Source organism: Carassius gibelio, chromosome A4, assembly GCF_023724105.1.
Source record: "Carassius gibelio isolate Cgi1373 ecotype wild population from Czech Republic chromosome A4, carGib1.2-hapl.c, whole genome shotgun sequence".
In the NCBI taxonomy this organism is placed as follows: domain Eukaryota; kingdom Metazoa; phylum Chordata; class Actinopteri; order Cypriniformes; family Cyprinidae; genus Carassius; species Carassius gibelio.
Genome location: NC_068374.1, coordinates 15,440,495 through 15,462,261, shown reverse-complemented (window position 1 = coordinate 15,462,261; position 21,767 = coordinate 15,440,495). Strand labels below are relative to the sequence as shown.

The 21,767-nt window shown below is 43.2% G+C and overlaps 5 protein-coding genes across 5 annotated transcripts in view; 2 read left to right on the top strand and 3 right to left on the bottom strand.

Moving 5' to 3' along the window:
* Positions 1-2,501: 2,501 nt before the first annotated feature.
* Positions 2,502-3,549, bottom strand: LOC127970740 (zona pellucida sperm-binding protein 4-like). Its single transcript, XM_052573437.1, has 3 exons — positions 3,542-3,549; positions 3,066-3,302; positions 2,502-2,987 (listed from the first exon to the last, which is right to left on the bottom strand). Exons 1-3 carry the CDS (start codon positions 3,547-3,549, stop codon positions 2,786-2,788), a joined length of 447 nt encoding a protein of 148 aa, XP_052429397.1. The 3' UTR covers positions 2,502-2,785.
* Positions 3,550-3,718: 169 nt separating this feature from the next.
* Positions 3,719-13,081, bottom strand: LOC127971729 (zonadhesin-like). Its single transcript, XM_052574951.1, has 2 exons — positions 12,502-13,081; positions 3,719-4,609 (listed from the first exon to the last, which is right to left on the bottom strand). The coding sequence occupies exons 1-2, from the start codon at positions 13,042-13,044 to the stop codon at positions 3,950-3,952; spliced, it is 1,203 nt and encodes a 400-aa protein (XP_052430911.1). The 5' UTR covers positions 13,045-13,081; the 3' UTR covers positions 3,719-3,949.
* Positions 5,428-7,971, top strand: LOC127971488 (zona pellucida sperm-binding protein 3-like). Its single transcript, XM_052574514.1, has 8 exons — positions 5,428-6,027; positions 6,248-6,366; positions 6,447-6,550; positions 6,622-6,799; positions 6,901-7,018; positions 7,100-7,182; positions 7,243-7,334; positions 7,404-7,971. Exons 1-8 carry the CDS (start codon positions 5,494-5,496, stop codon positions 7,481-7,483), a joined length of 1,308 nt encoding a protein of 435 aa, XP_052430474.1. The 5' UTR covers positions 5,428-5,493; the 3' UTR covers positions 7,484-7,971.
* A 721-nt stretch (positions 13,082-13,802) lies between the features above and the next one.
* On the top strand, positions 13,803-16,326 carry LOC127971496 (zona pellucida sperm-binding protein 3-like). The gene is made up of 8 exons (XM_052574528.1): positions 13,803-14,387; positions 14,603-14,721; positions 14,802-14,905; positions 14,977-15,154; positions 15,256-15,373; positions 15,455-15,537; positions 15,598-15,689; positions 15,759-16,326. Exons 1-8 carry the CDS (start codon positions 13,854-13,856, stop codon positions 15,836-15,838), a joined length of 1,308 nt encoding a protein of 435 aa, XP_052430488.1. The 5' UTR covers positions 13,803-13,853; the 3' UTR covers positions 15,839-16,326.
* A 2,933-nt stretch (positions 16,327-19,259) lies between these two features.
* Positions 19,260-21,767, bottom strand: part of LOC127971401 (uncharacterized) — a 187,016-nt gene continuing 184,508 nt past the window's right edge. The window contains exons 13-20 of the mRNA XM_052574394.1: positions 20,753-21,206; positions 20,489-20,676; positions 20,317-20,414; positions 20,088-20,245; positions 19,822-20,014; positions 19,598-19,745; positions 19,446-19,518; positions 19,260-19,371 (exon numbers count right to left, since the gene is read on the bottom strand). Coding sequence (XP_052430354.1) covers positions 19,295-19,371; positions 19,446-19,518; positions 19,598-19,745; positions 19,822-20,014; positions 20,088-20,245; positions 20,317-20,414; positions 20,489-20,676; positions 20,753-21,206 — 1,389 coding nt within the window. The 3' untranslated portion in view covers positions 19,260-19,294. The remainder of the gene's footprint in view (positions 19,372-19,445; positions 19,519-19,597; positions 19,746-19,821; positions 20,015-20,087; positions 20,246-20,316; positions 20,415-20,488; positions 20,677-20,752; positions 21,207-21,767) is intronic.

The window sequence follows — 21,767 nt, the reverse complement described above, 5'->3', positions numbered from 1 at the left end:
TGCACTGTCAAGGTCCAGAAAAGCATCCTTGGAGTAGTCAGACTGTGTACGTTCTTCTGTGTCAGCCGCGCCACAAGCTTGTGTTTTCTACATAAATTTACGCCTTGATTTGAAAGAGAACCGTGGCATCCACTAGCATATGCCGTTTGCGTTCAGCAGGTGTTTTTCAAAATGGCGCTAGGGTGATGTGGGGAGAGACAGAGGAGACCATCTGTTGAATAAAGTCTTTGTTTCATTTGTGTACAAAGTGTTCTCATCGCTTCCTAACGTTACGGTTCATCCACTGATGGCAGATGGGTAATTCTGACGGTGCTTTTCATACTTTTCTGGACCTTGACCGACGAGTGTTTTACTTGGGGATGGTCACAGGCCTCCCGGTTTTCATCCAAAATATCTTTAACCCCTTTGCTGTCAAGGATCGTCACCGGCCCCAGATTATTGTTTTACTTTCACAGCACGTTAAACATCACTCTCTTACTTGACCTGGAGAAACTGTGCATCAGTTGAAAGTTTAAAGACTGTAGCTTCAATATTTGACCAATGTTTTGATAAAACAGTGACCGTTATTTAGTAATTTATGTCAGGAGTACAAAATAGGAGCCATTTTTAGAATAGAAATTCACCAAGCATTCATATTCAGTCACGTCTGCAGTGGTTTGTGTTGTCATAGATTCACTGAAAAGCGTCAAATAGGGTTTATAGGCAAAAGTTGCATATACACAGAGATATATTTACTGATGTTTACTTTATATTTCTTCAGACAGAATCATAATTTCTATTCATTTTCCACTGGTTTACGCGATCTGATGGTAATGATCCGCTCCCAGCCCTGTCTCTGTGTGTATAGTCTTCCGTGTGTGCGCTGACAGAGACTGGATTCGCCCGTGTCTTGTCCATCATAACGGTGCATCATATGCCGCCCCGTCCTACCCATGATGCATTTCCTGTACACTTCCGTGTTGATATCTGACCACAACAACACAGAGAAACCTCTGTACCCATGAAATATCCAAATAATAAACACACGATTACGTTAGTTAATGGTTGGTATGCGATTTTCTTGAGATTTGGGGCGTTTTTATAACAATATTAAAAATGTACATCTGAAATGCTAACTTGTGCAGCGATGTAAAAGGCTATAAATAGCAAATTCCACATGTGATCGCAAAAGGAGGTTATTACAAACCTCAGTCAGGGTTTAAAGTGAGTTTTGAGTAAAAGTGTACTAATAATTTCATAAATAGTCTTATGTAGCTTGATGCTAACGTTAGGTCTAATGCAGCTACATAGCAGGTGCAGTTCTTCTTCATAATGCATTTTGTAATAGTTTTGTCAAAGGTTGTAAGAAAATGTTTTGTTGTATTTTTATAGTAAGGCTTTTGATAACAGTGGGGTAAATGTATACTGGAAGTGAAGCGATGTGGCTTGGTAAACCTTGAAATACCAGAACAAAGGCTAAAAGTAGCGAAATAAAAACAAAAGAATGATGATAAATGAAGAATGAGGATTTTGTGTCATACCTGGCCGATGTGTGAAAGGCTCGTTTCGGAAGAACAATAGAATCATGAATGGGGCAGTTTTGCCGGTCCAAACAAGAGATAATCAGGAGTCATAAATCAATTTTGTTAGCCTTTTATGAGCCTTCTCTAAAAACACACATGACATGGTCTTAGAAAAGGTTTCATAAAATTCACACTTTGTGAGATCATATTCTGAAATATCAAAGTATTAGTAGACTTGTGGCTTTAGCTTCATTATGTATCTAAAATCATATCCTACATCATTTAATACACTTCAATAGGTTTTTAATATTTTTATTGACATGTTTGAGCTTATCTCGATTATAACGGTCTGAGTAATTCTGATTCCTGAACAGTAAACTTTGAAGTGTCAGCTTTGTGAACATTATGTATCTAGTAAGAAAGACTCCTAAGCAGCAACCTTTTAATTTTGGTTATGTCATTTGTGTCTCCATGCTGAAAATGAGTGGTGACAAGTAAGGGGTTAAATTGTGTTCCGAAGACGAATGAAGTTTTTACAGGTTTGGAACAACACGGGGGTAGGTAAGTGATTAGTGACACAATTTTGGGGTGAAGTATCCCTTTAATATCACTACTTTGAGTTGCGGACAATTGACACCGTTTCGTGTTTGCTTCAAGACAGTCGAGAATTGATTTCCACTTAAAACTTGAGCTCAGCGATTTGAGTTGTATTTAAAACAAAAGCCGCAAGTAATCCACATAACTTTATATATTCTGAATGTCGGGAACCAAACTACTGTTTGGAAGACAAGTTAAAAAAAAAAAAAAAAATAATAATAAGGGGAGCCTTGTGCCGCCACAGGTTAGCAACTGGAGGAAGGATTAAGGAATGCACAACCTTACAAAAGGTTGTGGAACCTTGGTTTAATAGTGAGAGGGGAAAGAATAAAAACACTGGGAAGAGGCATGTAATCCCGCATTCTGCCGAACCAAAACAATACCAATAGACAAAAAGACACCTAAGGGTTCTGAAAAGTTTATTAAAAACACTAGATTTACATGACCAGAGTAACTTCTCCACTAGAAACCACAGTCTGCTCCCCAGAGACAGCCTTGATACGAGTGTCTCTTCCTGAAAGAGAGATGTTCAAAGTGAGAATGCACTTCTAAAATGCCCAGTTCCTCTTGTCAAGAGCAAGAACTCACGTTTCCTGGTGCAGCTTTGCTCACAAGAGCCAGATGATGGATGGCACACCTCTGTAGTGCAGTGGATGAAGATCTGACAGGGAAGAAAGAGGCTCAAGTCATAGAATCCACAAGTAGTAAATATACAGATGTTCAAGTAAAGGGGGGCATACGGTTTCCTGCAGAGCAGCCAGTGAGGCTGGATCTACAAATGTGAACATCTTCACAACAAAGCGCTTGTAGTGGGTTGGGAACTGAAGACCAGACGATCCAGTCACTGGAACCAGTGTGGTCAGATAGCGGTCGTCCTGGTAAGGGCATCTGAAAACAAGAGAAAAAAAAAAAGTTAGAAAGGGTCTCCCAGCAGACTAACTGGATAAAGATTGGCTGTACACTCACCCGTCGATTAGAAGGTCCCACTGGGGGAGACTGAGTGGACTGGGGGTTGAAGTCGTCCAACAACGTCCCAGCGTCAGGACAATGTTGGGGTCGGTCCTCTCCATAATGTGCACCTCAACATACACAGGCTCTCGCAGGACTTTTGTGATGGGATAATCAGCGTCACTGTAATAGGACGTGTAGGCCTCATCCCCTGAGGAACAACACTGGGGTTTAACCAGACTCCAGTTTGAAAGGCTTTAGGCAGACACAGGACAAGACCTTACCTTCAGCACAGCCTTTGGTGACGCATTGGCCATTGGCCAGTCTGAGCTCCACCCTGAGAGGTCCAGGAGCAGCTACTGGTGGAGGTGGAGGAACAGAGTTGACCTCCACAACCAGAGCTTCCACAGAAGTTCCCGAATATCTACACTGGAAGAGAAACCTGGACAACACACAGCGAGCTTGTAGCATTTATCAGGGATTAATGGTCACACCAAGACATGGATCACCTACTCAAAATGACTGTCCCTTGTGATAGAACCATATGGTCCAATCCCCACTTCATACGAGGAGGTCATTCGGTTTTCATACACCACATATCCGCTGTCCTCCTGTGAATAGGAACAGTGTCAGCATCCAGTCCATCACAAGCAAATGCAGAATAAAACCAGTAGCAGCTGCTCACCATCACGCTCGTGCCACATGCGGTCACAGGGAACTGGTATATAGCAAAGGAAGGTGTAGACCCCACAGGAGCACAAGGTGGGTCATTTCCACCCAGTAGATGAACCGTATCCAGACTCAGTCGAGGCAGAGTAACATCTCTAGACACCACTACCACAAACTGACCATCTCTAATACACTGGACGGTCACTAGAACAAGGTACAAGAGCAGGTTAAATTCAGAGAATCAGTTTGACACGAACGGAATAAGATTGAGAACACTTACCCGCCCTTCCATAGAAACACTGCTGTCCGTTAAAGCAGCAGTTGATAGCTTCACACTCAGCACCACTGATCCCAGGTAGACCACATTGGATCTGCTCAGAATCAGCTACAGCTACACATTTATCAAAGGGCTCTGCCTGCACTACTGGCTTCTGAAACTGCTGTTTAACTGGCTTCTGAATCGGAAACTGCGGCTTAGTTAACTGTTGAACAGGCTTCTGAAGTGGAAATTGCGGGTTAGGTAGGTGTTGAACTGGTTTCTGAAGTGGAAACTGCTGGTTAGTTAGCTGTTGAACAGGCTTCTGAAGCGGAAACTGCGGCTTAGTTAGCTGTTGAACTGGCTTCCGAAGCGGAAACTGCTGGTTAGTTAGCGGTTGAACAGGCTTCTGAAGCGGATACTGCGGCTTAGTTAACTGTTGAACAGGCTTCTGAAGTGGAAATTGCGGGTTAGGTAGGTGTTGAACTGGTTTCTGAAGTGGAAACTGCGGCTTAGTTAGCTGTTGAACTGGCTTCCGAAGCGGAAACTGTTGGTTAGTTAGCTGTTGAACTGGCTTCTGGAGCTGAAACTGCTGGTCAGTCTGCTGCATCATCAGAGCTTGAGCATCCTGAAGCGACTTACTCCACTGTGGAACAGCATGACAGAAAGCACAGACCAACGAAATCTGAACCAAACACCAACTTCCAGCCATTGTTCAACAGCTAAACACAAAGAGGAGACATTGCCCTTTGGTCTTTTTCTATTCTACAGATTTCAGCTAATTAACGATAGTCCCTCCCTCTTCATTAACAACTGAGTGGACAAATCCCAGGGTTGTAAATGGACATGTAAAACCGTTCTGGAGAATTTTTGCCCATACCCAAGCCACGTACCTTTTTATGTAGATATCATTTAAAATATTGTATCAATGCATTCTATGGCACCTTTAACTGGGATTATGAACTCATATTTTGGCCGGAAACAATAGTTTGAATTTCTTAACGATGGATTTGTTTCTTATAAACACAAAGCCTTTCACTTCAAAAGACAGTAATTGATGTGAATTACTTGTGGATTATATTGATATTTATATCAGCTCTTTGGACTTTCGTTCTGATGCCACCCATTCACTGCAGAGGATTCATTGGGGAGCAAGTGATGTAATTCTACATTTTTCCAAATCTTTTCCAATGATAAACTAAAAACCATTTAAAAAGAGAGAGATTTTTATGAATATTCTATATTATTTGAGTCATATCAGGGGCTTTTTTAATGACATTCATTGTCTATCATAGACACACAGTCAAACTTTAATTGTAAAATTGTGAATAAGTGTAGATGAAAATCTCAGATCCTTATCAAGCCTTCCATTGGCTAGTGACATTCCAGAACGTTCTCATTTGTTAATTTGTTGAATCAAAGGTAATCAATCAAGCTGAAAGGGGAGGAGCCGCTTAAATTCAAAGCTGTACTTAATGGCAAAGACGAGGACTGGTGGGTATTGTGTTAACGTTTGTCAGGATGGGTCTTTTGCAATATGTGTTAGTGCTGGTTGTGCTTGTGGTGTTTGATCTGAAGAATGCTTTTGGAAGTTTGAGATCCAGTCAAAGTCCAAAAAGCAAGAAGCATCAATCATATCCAGCTTCCAGAGTGCCTGTTTCTTCTCAAGTGCTCGGAAACACTTTGCAGAAGGCTTCTCTGTCTCAGAGTCTTGACTACAGAGGATTTGCACAAGAGCCTCTTGGTCTTCAGGAGAAGCAGGTGTTGCAGGGTCCAGTGAAGCCTTTGGACTGGAGGTTTCCCACTGTTCCAGAAGTGCCGAGTGAGATGGCGGTGGACTTCCATTTGAGGCAACCTGTGACTCCCAGTAGTGTAGCTATTCAATGCGGTGAGAACCGGGTTCATGTGGAGGTACAGCAGGACTTGTTTAGCAATGGTGAACTGATCCAGCCATCTGGTCTGACTTTGGGAGGATGTCCTGTTGTCGGTTTGGTCCCAGGCTCCAAGGTGCTCTTCTTTGACAATGAACTGCAGGACTGCAATAGTGTGTTGATGGTAAGAGCGGTTAAGTGTTACTAGATTTATTGAACCCTACTAAAAATGGGCCCTTGTTTTGGTATCGACGGTTCCCTGAATCTATATCTGGGGAAAAACTCTTAATAACCGCTTACTCGGGTAACCAAGTGTTATGGCATGACTTGCTAAGATGCCTTTAGGAATGGGGGGGGGGGGGTTTGGGGAGAATCCTCTAGGTAACAACGTCCGTCTCCTATAGATGACCAAGGATGAGCTTGTCTACACCTTTGCCCTTACCTACACTCCTGAGGCGTTTGCTGGCACTCCGATTACCCGTGCAGGTGGTGCAGTTATTGGTGTTCAATGCCATTATCAAAGGTAAGTGACCTTTTGTGACTCGTGGCATTGCTTGCGGTGGTGGAACTGGAAGCCCGTTTAATTGGTAACTTGAACGGCAGGTTTCAAAATGTCAGCGGTAATGCCTTGAAGCCAACTTGGGTCCCTTATGCCTCAACGGAGGCTGGTGAAGAAGTCTTGCTGTTCTCCCTGAAGCTCATGATGGGTTTGTGCAGTTTCTCTAGACCTCCTGCCTTCTGAACGAGGCTGTGCCTAAGCAGTTCTTCCCTCTTGCAGATGACTGGTCCTTTGAGAGGCCTTCAAACTCTTACTTCCTGGGTGACGTTATTAATGTTGAGGCATCTGTGAAGGTATACAACCACGTCCCTCTGCGTGTGTTTGTGGACAGCTGTGTGGCCACCCAAGTACCTGATGTGAACGCCCTTCCGAGATATTTGTTCATTGAGAATCATGGGTGTGTTCATGTCACCAGATGCTGCAGAGTTGACTTGTTCTCGCGTTTGCTCCTTGTAACCACTTTGTCCCCGACAACTACTTTTCACTCCTTTTTTTTAGATGTCTTGTGGATGCCAAGGTCACAGCTTCCAGCTCGCGCTTCATGCCTCGATCCCAGGAGGACAAAATCCGGTTCCAGCTGGAGGCCTTCATGTTCCAGGGGGGATCCAGTCCTTCTGTATGTATTATGAGTGTTTGGGAGAACGACCTCTCCCATTTGCTTTGGTTTGTGACCCCTTACCCGTGGTGTCTCTTGCAGATCTACATGACGTGTGTTCTGAAGGCCACTCTTGCTTCTGCACCTAGTGACGCGCTCCACAAATCCTGTTCCTTTGCCAATGGGTATGTTCATGCCACTTACGAATACATTAAAGGTGCCATGTCTGATTTTTCGTATTGCAGGTGGCTTGCTGCTGATGGGAACCACCAGGTTTGTGGTTGCTGTGACTCCACATGTGGTCCTGATGGTGGAACTGCTGCTTCTCCTTTTGGAGGTAGGAAGGTGCTTTTAAGCTTGGTTTTTGACCCTTCAAGCACTTAACTCTGGTGTCTGCTTTTTCTAGGCCTTCAGTGGGAAGGGAAGGCCTCGCTCGGTCCTGTAGTGGTTCAAGAGCACAAGAAGACTTTGGCTGGTCTTCAATAAATGTGGGGGAGCAAACTTATTCTTGCTTCGGTTTTTCTTGTCTAGTTTAACCAATTGATTTGAGCGAGGAAGCGGGTAGTCCTACTGTACCTATTCTCCTGCCAGAAGGAAAGGCTCCCTTTTCGCGTTAGGGAAGTTAATAACCCTTTTAAAGGGACCTGCTGTGAGCTCCCTTTTGATGAGTACTGTAAAGGTGGAATACATTGCCCATGATGCTGTAAAGGGACTGCTGTTAATTGGCACTTGTGCCAAGAGTTCTGCGTGAACGTCCACTTCCTTGAAGCACTGCAGATTTTGCGTGCCTCTTATGCAGTGAACTTGATTTCTTCGTGTTGGTAACTTCAAATGAGCAGTTTAATTTTCTCCTTGCATCCCCAAATAGGTTTGCTCAGTTAAATTTGTTTCCTAATGCTCCTTGTTGACATCTCTAATGCTTTTAAATCCATGTACAATAAAAGCGCACTCCCAGTATCAACACTGGCACAACATTTTCCACCTTCAGATGGGTTATTTATAGGTTTTCCATTGTGTTAGGAAAATGGCAGGCATCTCTTAAGTTCAATTTAGTATTTGGGGAGCCAAACTTGCAGAACCTGTACTGACGTAAGGGGGTTTTTGTGCAGTAGCAGGTCAATTATAATTCTGAAAAATAATTGCCGAAATGACACTCAAATAGAACTAATGTTTGGACTCTCAGTGAATGACCTCTTTTGAAAACTGTTGGCTTGTGCAACATCTTGGGCGGTTTGTTTCTAGCACAGTTTCAATATTAAAGGGATACTCCACCCCAAATTGAAAATCGTCATCACTTGCCCCCAAGTCGTTCCCAACCCATAAGAGCTTCGTTCATCTTTGGAACACAACTTATTTTGGAGGAAAACCAGGAGGCTTGTGATTGGCCCACAGACTGCCAAGTAAAATGCACTGTCAAGGTCCAGAAAAGCATCCTTGGAGTAGTCAGACTGTGTACGTTCTTCTGTGTCAGCCGCGCCACAAGCTTGTGTTTTCTACATAAATTTACGCCTTGATTTGAAAGAGAACCGTGGCATCCACTAGCATATGCCGTTTGCGTTCAGCAGGTGTTTTTCAAAATGGCGCTAGGGTGATGTGGGGAGAGACAGAGGAGACCATCTGTTGAATAAAGTCTTTGTTTCATTTGTGTACAAAGTGTTCTCATCGCTTCCTAACGTTACGGTTCATCCACTGATGGCAGATGGGTAATTCTGACGGTGCTTTTCATACTTTTCTGGACCTTGACCGACGAGTGTTTTACTTGGGGATGGTCACAGGCCTCCCGGTTTTCATCCAAAATATCTTTAACCCCTTTGCTGTCAAGGATCGTCACCGGCCCCAGATTATTGTTTTACTTTCACAGCACGTTAAACATCACTCTCTTACTTGACCTGGAGAAACTGCGCATCAGTTGAAAGTTTAAAGACTGTAGCTTCAATATTTGACCAATGTTTTGATAAAACAGTGACCGTTATTTAGTAATTTATGTCAGGAGTACAAAATAGGAGCCATTTTTAGAATAGAAATTCACCAAGCATTCATATTCAGTCACGTCTGCAGTGGTTTGTGTTGTCATAGATTCACTGAAAAGCGTCAAATAGGGTTTATAGGCAAAAGTTGCATATACACAGAGATATATTTACTGATGTTTACTTTATATTTCTTCAGACAGAATCATAATTTCTATTCATTTTCCACTGGTTTACGCGATCTGATGGTAATGATCCGCTCCCAGCCCTGTCTCTGTGTGTATAGTCTTCCGTGTGTGCGCTGACAGAGACCGGATTCGCCCGTGTCTTGTCCATCATAACGGTGCATCATATGCCGCCCCGTCCTACCCATGATGCATTTCCTGTACACTTCCGTGTTGATATCTGACCACAACAACACAGAGAAACCTCTGTACCCATGAAATATCCAAATAATAAACACACGATTACGTTAGTTAATGGTTGGTATGCGATTTTCTTGAGATTTGGGGCGTTTTTATAACAATATTAAAAATGTACATCTGAAATGCTAACTTGTGCAGCGATGTAAAAGGCTATAAATAGCAAATTCCACATGTGATCGCAAAAGGAGGTTATTACAAACCTCAGTCAGGGTTTAAAGTGAGTTTTGAGTAAAAGTGTACTAATAATTTCATAAATAGTCTTATGTAGCTTGATGCTAACGTTAGGTCTAATGCAGCTACATAGCAGGTGCAGTTCTTCTTCATAATGCATTTTGTAATAGTTTTGTCAAAGGTTGTAAGAAAATGTTTTGTTGTATTTTTATAGTAAGGCTTTTGATAACAGTGGGGTAAATGTATACTGGAAGTGAAGCGATGTGGCTTGTTAAACCTTGAAATACCAGAACAAAGGCTAAAAGTAGCGAAATAAAAACAAAAGAATGATGATAAATGAAGAATGAGGATTTTGTGTCATACCTGGCCGATGTGTGAAAGGCTCGTTTCGGAAGAACAATAGAATCATGAATGGGGCAGTCTTGTTAGCCTTTTATGAGCCTTCTCTAAAAACACACATGACATGGTCTTAGAAAAGGTTTCATAAAATTCACACTTTGTGAGATCATATTCTGAAATATCAAAGTATTAGTAGACTTGTGGCTTTAGCTTCATTATGTATCTAAAATCATATCCTACATCATTTAATACACTTCAATAGGTTTTTAATATTTTTATTGACATGTTTGAGCTTATCTCGATTATAACGGTCTGAGTAATTCTGATTCCTGAACAGTAAACTTTGAAGTGTCAGCTTTGTGAACATTATGTATCTAGTAAGAAAGACTCCTAAGCAGCAACCTTTTAATTTTGGTTATGTCATTTGTGTCTCCATGCTGAAAATGAGTGGTGACAAGTAAGGGGTTAAATTGTGTTCCGAAGACGAATGAAGTTTTTACAGGTTTGGAACAACACGGGGGTAGGTAAGTGATTAGTGACACAATTTTGGGGTGAAGTATCCCTTTAATATCACTACTTTGAGTTGCGGACAATTGACACCATTTCGTGTTTGCTTCAAGACAGTCGAGAATTGATTTCCACTTAAAACTTGAGCTCAGCGATTTGAGTTGTATTTAAAACAAAAGCCGCAAGTAATCCACATAACTTTATATATTCTGAATGTCGGGAACCAAACTACTGTTTGGAAGACAAGTTAAAAAAAATAAAATAAATAATAATAAGGGGAGCCTTGTGCCGCCACAGGTTAGCAACTGGAGGAAGGATTAAGGAATGCACAACCTTACAAAAGGTTGTGGAACCTTGGTTTAATAGTGAGAGGGGAAAGAATAAAAACACTGGGAAGAGGCATGTAATCCCGCATTCTGCCGAACCAAAACAATACCAATAGACAAAAAGACACCTAAGGGTTCTGAAAAGTTTATTAAAAACACTAGATTTACATGACCAGAGTAACTTCTCCACTAGAAACCACAGTCTGCTCCCCAGAGACAGCCTTGATACGAGTGTCTCTTCCTGAAAGAGAGATGTTCAAAGTGAGAATGCACTTCTAAAATGCCCAGTTCCTCTTGTCAAGAGCAAGAACTCACGTTTCCTGGTGCAGCTTTGCTCACAAGAGCCAGATGATGGATGGCACACCTCTGTAGTGCAGTGGATGAAGATCTGACAGGGAAGAAAGAGGCTCAAGTCATAGAATCCACAAGTAGTAAATATACAGATGTTCAAGTAAAGGGGGGCATACGGTTTCCTGCAGAGCAGCCAGTGAGGCTGGATCTACAAATGTGAACATCTTCACAACAAAGCGCTTGTAGTGGGTTGGGAACTGAAGACCAGACGATCCAGTCACTGGAACCAGTGTGGTCAGATAGCGGTCGTCCTGGTAAGGGCATCTGAGAACAAGAGAAAAAAAAAAAGTTAGAAAGGGTCTCCCAGCAGACTAACTGGATAAAGATTGGCTGTACACTCACCCGTCGATCAGAAGGTCCCACTGGGGGAGACTGAGTGGACTGGGGGTTGAAGTCGTCCAACAACGTCCCAGCGTCAGGACAATGTTGGGGTCGGTCCTCTCCATAATGTGCACCTCAACATACACAGGCTCTCGCAGGACTTTTGTGATGGGATAATCAGCGTCACTGTAATAGGACGTGTAGGCCTCATCCTCTGAGGAACAACACTGGGGTTTAACCAGACTCCAGTTTGAAAGGCTTTAGGCAGACACAGGACAAGACCTTACCTTCAGCACAGCCTTTGGTGACGCATTGGCCATTGGCCAGTCTGAGCTCCACCCTGAGAGGTCCAGGAGCAGCTACTGGTGGAGGTGGAGGAACAGAGTTGACCTCCACAACCAGAGCTTCCACAGAAGTTCCCGAATATCTACACTGGAAGAGAAACCTGGACGACACACAGCGAGCTTGTAGCATTTATCAGGGATTAATGGTCACACCAAGACATGGATCACCTACTCAAAATGACTGTCCCTTGTGATAGAACCATATGGTCCAATCCCCACTTCATACGAGGAGGTCATTCGGTTTTCATACACCACATATCCGCTGTCCTCCTGTGAATAGGAACAGTGTCAGCATCCAGTCCATCACAAGCAAATGCAGAATAAAACCAGTAGCAGCTGCTCACCATCACGCTCGTGCCACATGCGGTCACAGGGAACTGGTATATAGCAAAGGAAGGTGTAGACCCCACAGGAGCACAAGGTGGGTCATTTCCACCCAGTAGATGAACCGTATCCAGACTCAGTCGAGGCAGAGTAACATCTCTAGACACCACTACCACAAACTGACCATCTCTAATACACTGGACGGTCACTAGAACAAGGTACAAGAGCAGGTTAAATTCAGAGAATCAGTTTGACACGAACGGAATAAGATTGAGAACACTTACCCGCCCTTCCATAGAAACACTGCTGTCCGTTAAAGCAGCAGTTGATAGCTTCACACTCAGCACCACTGATCCCAGGTAGACCACATTGGATCTGCTCAGAATCAGCTACAGCTACACATTTATCAAAGGGCTCTGCCTGCACTACTGGCTTCTGAAACTGCTGTTTAACTGGCTTCTGAATCGGAAACTGCGGCTTAGTTAACTGTTGAACAGGCTTCTGAAGTGGAAATTGCGGGTTAGGTAGGTGTTGAACTGGTTTCTGAAGTGGAAACTGCTGGTTAGTTAGCTGTTGAACAGGCTTCTGAAGCGGAAACTGCGGCTTAGTTAGCTGTTGAACTGGCTTCCGAAGCGGAAACTGCTGGTTAGTTAGCGGTTGAACAGGCTTCTGAAGCGGATACTGCGGCTTAGTTAACTGTTGAACAGGCTTCTGAAGTGGAAATTGTGGGTTAGGTAGGTGTTGAACTGGTTTCTGAAGTGGAAACTGTGGCTTAGTTAGCTGTTGAACTGGCTTCCGAAGCGGAAACTGTTGGTTAGTTAGCTGTTGAACTGGCTTCTGGAGCTGAAACTGCTGGTCAGTCTGCTGCATCATCAGAGCTTGAGCATCCTGAAGCGACTTACTCCACTGTGGAACAGCATGACAGAAAGCACAGACCAACGAAATCTGAACCAAACACCAACTTCCAGCCATTGTTCAACAGCTAAACACAAAGAGGAGACATTGCCCTTTGGTCTTTTTCTATTCTACAGATTTCAGCTAATTAACGATAGTCCCTCCCTCTTCATTAACAACTGAGTGGACAAATCCCAGGGTTGTAAATGGACATGTAAAACCGTTCTGGAGAATTTTTGCCCATACCCAAGCCACGTACCTTTTTATGTAGATATCATTTAAAATATTGTATCAATGCATTCTATGGCACCTTTAACTGGGATTATGAACTCATATTTTGGCCGGAAACAATAGTTTGAATTTCTTAACGATGGATTTGTTTCTTATAAACACAAAGCCTTTCACTTCAAAAGACAGTAATTGATGTGAATTACTTGTGGATTATATTGATATTTATATCAGCTCTTTGGACTTTCGTTCTGATGCCACCCATTCACTGCAGAGGATTCATTGGGGAGCAAGTGATGTAATTCTACATTTTTCCAAATCTTTTCCAATGATAAACTAAAAACCATTTAAAAAGAGAGAGATTTTTATGAATATTCTATATTATTTGAGTCATATCAGGGGCTTTTTTAATGACATTCATTGTCTATCATAGACACACAGTCAAACTTTAATTGTAAAATTGTGAATAAGTGTAGATGAAAATCTCAGATCCTTATCAAGCCTTCCATTGGCTAGTGACATTCCAGAACGTTCTCATTTGTTAATTTGTTGAATCAAAGGTAATCAATCAAGCTGAAAGGGGAGGAGCCGCTTAAATTCAAAGCTGTACTTAATGGCAAAGACGAGGACTGGTGGGTATTGTGTTAACGTTTGTCAGGATGGGTCTTTTGCAATATGTGTTAGTGCTGGTTGTGCTTGTGGTGTTTGATCTGAAGAATGCTTTTGGAAGTTTGAGATCCAGTCAAAGTCCAAAAAGCAAGAAGCATCAATCATATCCAGCTTCCAGAGTGCCTGTTTCTTCTCAAGTGCTCGGAAACACTTTGCAGAAGGCTTCTCTGTCTCAGAGTCTTGACTACAGAGGATTTGCACAAGAGCCTCTTGGTCTTCAGGAGAAGCAGGTGTTGCAGGGTCCAGTGAAGCCTTTGGACTGGAGGTTTCCCACTGTTCCAGAAGTGCCGAGTGAGATGGCGGTGGACTTCCATTTGAGGCAACCTGTGACTCCCAGTAGTGTAGCTATTCAATGCGGTGAGAACCGGGTTCATGTGGAGGTACAGCAGGACTTGTTTAGCAATGGTGAACTGATCCAGCCATCTGGTCTGACTTTGGGAGGATGTCCTGTTGTCGGTTTGGTCCCAGGCTCCAAGGTGCTCTTCTTTGACAATGAACTGCAGGACTGCAATAGTGTGTTGATGGTAAGAGCGGTTAAGTGTTACTAGATTTATTGAACCCTACTAAAAATGGGCCCTTGTTTTGGTATCGACGGTTCCCTGAATCTATATCTGGGGAAAAACTCTTAATAACCGCTTACTCGGGTAACCAAGTGTTATGGCATGACTTGCTAAGATGCCTTTAGGAATGGGGGGGGTTTGGGGAGAATCCTCTAGGTAACAACGTCCGTCTCCTATAGATGACCAAGGATGAGCTTGTCTACACCTTTGCCCTTACCTACACTCCTGAGGCGTTTGCTGGCACTCCGATTACCCGTGCAGGTGGTGCAGTTATTGGTGTTCAATGCCATTATCAAAGGTAAGTGACCTTTTGTGACTCGTGGCATTGCTTGCGGTGGTGGAACTGGAAGCCCGTTTAATTGGTAACTTGAACGGCAGGTTTCAAAATGTCAGCGGTAATGCCTTGAAGCCAACTTGGGTCCCTTATGCCTCAACGGAGGCTGGTGAAGAAGTCTTGCTGTTCTCCCTGAAGCTCATGATGGGTTTGTGCAGTTTCTCTAGACCTCCTGCCTTCTGAACGAGGCTGTGCCTAAGCAGTTCTTCCCTCTTGCAGATGACTGGTCCTTTGAGAGGCCTTCAAACTCTTACTTCCTGGGTGACGTTATTAATGTTGAGGCATCTGTGAAGGTATACAACCACGTCCCTCTGCGTGTGTTTGTGGACAGCTGTGTGGCCACCCAAGTACCTGATGTGAACGCCCTTCCGAGATATTTGTTCATTGAGAATCATGGGTGTGTTCATGTCACCAGATGCTGCAGAGTTGACTTGTTCTCGCGTTTGCTCCTTGTAACCACTTTGTCCCCGACAACTACTTTTCACTCCTTTTTTTTAGATGTCTTGTGGATGCCAAGGTCACAGCTTCCAGCTCGCGCTTCATGCCTCGATCCCAGGAGGACAAAATCCGGTTCCAGCTGGAGGCCTTCATGTTCCAGGGGGGATCCAGTCCTTCTGTATGTATTATGAGTGTTTGGGAGAACGACCTCTCCCATTTGCTTTGGTTTGTGACCCCTTACCCGTGGTGTCTCTTGCAGATCTACATGACGTGTGTTCTGAAGGCCACTCTTGCTTCTGCACCTAGTGACGCGCTCCACAAATCCTGTTCCTTTGCCAATGGGTATGTTCATGCCACTTACGAATACATTAAAGGTGCCATGTCTGATTTTTCGTATTGCAGGTGGCTTGCTGCTGATGGGAACCACCAGGTTTGTGGTTGCTGTGACTCCACATGTGGTCCTGATGGTGGAACTGCTGCTTCTCCTTTTGGAGGTAGGAAGGTGCTTTTAAGCTTGGTTTTTGACCCTTCAAGCACTTAACTCTGGTGTCTGCTTTTTCTAGGCCTTCAGTGGGAAGGGAAGGCCTCGCTCGGTCCTGTAGTGGTTCAAGAGCACAAGAAGACTTTGGCTGGTCTTCAATAAATGTGGGGGAGCAAACTTATTCTTGCTTCGGTTTTTCTTGTCTAGTTTAACCAATTGATTTGAGCGAGGAAGCGGGTAGTCCTACTGTACCTATTCTCTTGCCAGAAGGAAAGGCTCCCTTTTCGCGTTAGGGAAGTTAATAACCCTTTTAAAGGGACCTGCTGTGAGCTCCCTTTTGATGAGTACTGTAAAGGTGGAATACATTGCCCATGATGCTGTAAAGGGACTGCTGTTAATTGGCACTTGTGCCAAGAGTTCTGCGTGAACGTCCACTTCCTTGAAGCACTGCAGATTTTGCGTGCCTCTTATGCAGTGAACTTGATTTCTTCGTGTTGGTAACTTCAAATGAGCAGTTTAATTTTCTCCTTGCATCCCCAAATAGGTTTGCTCAGTTAAATTTGTTTCCTAATGCTCCTTGTTGACATCTCTAATGCTTTTAAATCCATGTACAATAAAAGCGCACTCCCAGTATCAACACTGGCACAACATTTTCCACCTTCAGATGGGTTATTTATAGGTTTTCCATTGTGTTAGGAAAATGGCAGGCATCTCTTAAGTTCAATTTAGTATTTGGGGAGCCAAACTTGCAGAACCTGTACTGACGTAAGGGGGTTTTTGTGCAGTAGCAGGTCAATTATAATTCTGAAAAATAATTGCCGAAATGACACTCAAATAGAACTAATGTTTGGACTCTCAGTGAATGACCTCTTTTGAAAACTGTTGGCTTGTGCAACATCTTGGGCGGTTTGTTTCTAGCACAGTTTCAATATTAAAGGGATACTCCACCCCAAATTGAAAATCGTCATCACTTGCCCCCAAGTCGTTCCCAACCCATAAGAGCTTCGTTCATCTTTGGAACACAACTTATTTTGGAGGAAAACCAGGAGGCTTGTGATTGGCCCACAGACTGCCAAGTAAAATGCACTGTCAAGGTCCAGAAAAGCATCCTTGGAGTAGTCAGACTGTGTACGTTCTTCTGTGTCAGCCGCGCCACAAGCTTGTGTTTTCTACATAAATTTACGCCTTGATTTGAAAGAGAACCGTGGCATCCACTAGCATATGCCGTTTGCGTTCAGCAGGTGTTTTTCAAAATGGCGCTAGGGTGATGTGGGGAGAGACAGAGGAGACCATCTGTTGAATAAAGTCTTTGTTTCATTTGTGTACAAAGTGTTCTCATCGCTTCCTAACGTTACGGTTCATCCACTGATGGCAGATGGGTAATTCTGACGGTGCTTTTCATACTTTTCTGGACCTTGACCGACGAGTGTTTTACTTGGGGATGGTCACAGGCCTCCCGGTTTTCATCCAAAATATCTTTAACCCCTTTGCTGTCAAGGATCGTCACCGGCCCCAGATTATTGTTTTACTTTCACAGCACGTTAAACATCACTCTCTTACTTGACCTGGAGAAACTGCGCATCAGTTGAAAGTTTAAAGACTGTAGCTTCAATATTTGACCAATGTTTTGATAAAACAGTGACCGTTATTTAGTAATTTATGTCAGGAGTACAAAATAGGAGCCATTTTTAGAATAGAAATTCACCAAGCATTCATATTCAGTCACGTCTGCAGTGGTTTGTGTTGTCATAGATTCACTGAAAAGCGTCAAATAGGGTTTATAGGCAAAAGTTGCATATACACAGAGATATATTTACTGATGTTTACTTTATATTTCTTCAGACAGAATCATAATTTCTATTCATTTTCCACTGGTTTACGCGATCTGATGGTAATGATCCGCTCCCAGCCCTGTCTCTGTGTGTATAGTCTTCCGTGTGTGCGCTGACAGAGACCGGATTCGCCCGTGTCTTGTCCATCATAACGGTGCATCATATGCCGCCCCGTCCTACCCATGATGCATTTCCTGTACACTTCCGTGTTGATATCTGACCACAACAACACAGAGAAACCTCTGTACCCATGAAATATCCAAATAATAAACACACGATTACGTTAGTTAATGGTTGGTATGCGATTTTCTTGAGATTTGGGGCGTTTTTATAACAATATTAAAAATGTACATCTGAAATGCTAACTTGTGCAGCGATGTAAAAGGCTATAAATAGCAAATTCCACATGTGATCGCAAAAGGAGGTTATTACAAACCTCAGTCAGGGTTTAAAGTGAGTTTTGAGTAAAAGTGTACTAATAATTTCATAAATAGTCTTATGTAGCTTGATGCTAACGTTAGGTCTAATGCAGCTACATAGCAGGTGCAGTTCTTCTTCATAATGCATTTTGTAATAGTTTTGTCAAAGGTTGTAAGAAAATGTTTTGTTGTATTTTTATAGTAAGGCTTTTGATAACAGTGGGGTAAATGTATACTGGAAGTGAAGCGATGTGGCTTGGTAAACCTTGAAATACCAGAACAAAGGCTAAAAGTAGCGAAATAAAAACAAAAGAATGATGATAAATGAAGAATGAGGATTTTGTGTCATACCTGGCCGATGTGTGAAAGGCTCGTTTCGGAAGAACAATAGAATCATGAATGGGGCAGTTTTGCCGTTCCAAACAAGAGATAATCAGGAGTCATAAATCAATTTTGTTAGCCTTTTATGAGCCTTCTCTAAAAACACACATGACATGGTCTTAGAAAAGGTTTCATAAAATTCACACTTTGTGAGATCATATTCTGAAATATCAAAGTATTAGTAGACTTGTGGCTTTAGCTTCATTATGTATCTAAAATCATATCCTACATCAATTAATACACTTCAATAGGTTTTTAATATTTTTATTGACATGTTTGAGCTTATCTCGATTATAACGGTCTGAGTAATTCTGATTCCTGAACAGTAAACTTTGAAGTGTCAGCTTTGTGAACATTATGTATCTAGTAAGAAAGACTCCTAAGCAGCAACCTTTTAATTTTGGTTATGTCATTTGTGTCTCCATGCTGAAAATGAGTGGTGACAAGTAAGGGGTTAAATTGTGTTCCGAAGACGAATGAAGTTTTTACAGGTTTGGAACAACACGGGGGTAGGTAAGTGATTAGTGACACAATTTTGGGGTGAAGTATCCCTTTAATATCACTACTTTGAGTTGCGGACAATTGACACCGTTTCGTGTTTGCTTCAAGACAGTCGAGAATTGATTTCCACTTAAAACTTGAGCTCAGCGATTTGAGTTGTATTTAAAACAAAAGCCGCAAGTAATCCACATAACTTTATATATTCTGAATGTCGGGAACCAAACTACTGTTTGGAAGACAAGTTAAAAAAAATAAAATAAATAATAATAAGGGGAGCCTTGTGCCGCCACAGGTTAGCAACTGGAGGAAGGATTAAGGAATGCACAACCTTACAAAAGGTTGTGGGACCTTGGTTTAATAGTGAGAGGGGAAAGAATAAAAACACTGGGAAGAGGCATGTAATCCCGCATTCTGCCGAACCAAAACAATACCAATAGACAAAAAGACACCTAAGGGTTCTGAAAAGTTTATTAAAAACACTAGATTTACATGACCAGAGTAACTTCTCCACTAGAAACCACAGTCTGCTCCCCAGAGACAGCCTTGATACGAGTGTCTCTTCCTGAAAGAGAGATGTTCAAAGTGAGAATGCACTTCTAAAATGCCCAGTTCCTCTTGTCAAGAGCAAGAACTCACGTTTCCTGGTGCAGCTTTGCTCACAAGAGCCAGATGATGGATGGCACACCTCTGTAGTGCAGTGGATGAAGATCTGACAGGGAAGAAAGAGGCTCAAGTCATAGAATCCACAAGTAGTAAATATACAGATGTTCAAGTAAAGGGGGGCATACGGTTTCCTGCAGAGCAGCCAGTGAGGCTGGATCTACAAATGTGAACATCTTCACAACAAAGCGCTTGTAGTGGGTTGGGAACTGAAGACCAGACGATCCAGTCACTGGAACCAGTGTGGTCAGATAGCGGTCGTCCTGGTAAGGGCATCTGAAAACAAGAGAAAAAAAAAGTTAGAAAGGGTCTCCCAGCAGACTAACTGGATAAAGATTGGCTGTACACTCACCCGTCGATCAGAAGGTCCCACTGGGGGAGACTGAGTGGACTGGGGGTTGAAGTCGTCCAACAACGTCCCAGCGTCAGGACAATGTTGGGGTCGGTCCTCTCCATAATGTGCACCTCAACATACACAGGCTCTCGCAGGACTTTTGTGATGGGATAATCAGCGTCACTGTAATAGGACGTGTAGGCCTCATCCCCTGAGGAACAACACTGGGGTTTAACCAGACTCCAGTTTGAAAGGCTTTAGGCAGACACAGGACAAGACCTTACCTTCAGCACAGCCTTTGGTGACGCATTGGCCATTGGCCAGTCTGAGCTCCACCCTGAGAGGTCCAGGAGCAGCTACTGGTGGAGGTGGAGGAACAGAGTTGACCTCCACAACCAGAGCTTCCACAGAAGTTCCCGAATATCTACACTGGAAGAGAAACCTGGACGACACACAGCGAGCTTGTAGCATTTATCAGGGATTAATGGTCACACCAAGACATGGATCACCTACTCAAAATGACTGTCCCTTGTGATAGAACCATATGGTCCAATCCCCACTTCATACGAGGAGGTCATTCGGTTTTCATACACCACATATCCGCTGTCCTCCTGTGAATAGGAACAGTGTCAGCATCCAGTCCATCACAAGCAAATGCAGAATAAAACCAGTAGCAGCTGCTCACCATCACGCTCGTGCCACATGCGGTCACAGGGAACTGGTATATAGCAAAGGAAGGTGTAGACCCCACAGGAGCACAAGGTGGGTCATTTCCACCCAGTAGATGAACCGTATCCAGACTCAGTCGAGGCAGAGTAACATCTCTAGACACCACTACCACAAACTGACCATCTCTAATACACTGGACGGTCACTAGAACAAGGTACAAGAGCAGGTTAAATTCAGAGAATCAGTTTGACACGAACGGAATAAGATTGAGAACACTTACCCGCCCTTCCATAGAAACACTGCTGTCCGTTAAAGCAGCAGTTGATAGCTTCACACTCAGCACCACTGATCCCAGGTAGACCACATTGGATCTGCTCAGAATCAGCTACAGCTACACATTTATCAAAGGGCTCTGCCTGCACTACTGGCTTCTGAAACTGCTGTTTAACTGGCTTCTGAATCGGAAACTGCGGCTTAGTTAACTGTTGAACAGGCTTCTGAAGTGGAAATTGCGGGTTAGGTAGGTGTTGAACTGGTTTCTGAAGTGGAAACTGCTGGTTAGTTAGCTGTTGAACAGGCTTCTGAAGCGGAAACTGCGGCTTAGTTAGCTGTTGAACTGGCTTCCGAAGCGGAAACTGCTGGTTAGTTAGCGGTTGAACAGGCTTCTGAAGCGGATACTGCGGCTTAGTTAACTGTTGAACAGGCTTCTGAAGTGGAAATTGCGGGTTAGGTAGGTGTTGAACTGGTTTCTGAAGTGGAAACTGCTGGTTAGTTAGCTGTTGAACAGGCTTCTGAAGCAGAAACTTTGGCTTAGTTAGCTGTTGAACTGGCTTCCGAAGCGGAAACTGTTGGTTAGTTAGCTGTTGAACTGGCTTCTGGAGCTGAAACTGCTGGTCAGTCTGCTGGAGCTGAAACTGCTGGTCAGTCTGCTGCATCATCAGAGCTTGAGCATCCTGAAGCGACTTACTCCACTGTGGAACAGCATGACAGAAAGCACAGACCAACGAAATCTGAACCAAACACCAACTTCCAGCCATTGTTCAACAGCTAAACACAAAGAGGAGACATTGCCCTTTGGTCTTTTTCTATTCTACAGATTTCAGCTAATTAACGATAGTCCCTCCCTCTTCATTAACAACTGAGTGGACAAATCCCAGGGTTGTAAATGGACATGTAAAACCGTTCTGGAGAATTTTTGCCCATACCCAAGCCACGTACCTTTTTATGTAGATATCATTTAAAATATTGTATCAATGCATTCTATGGCACCTTTAACTGGGATTATGAACTCATAT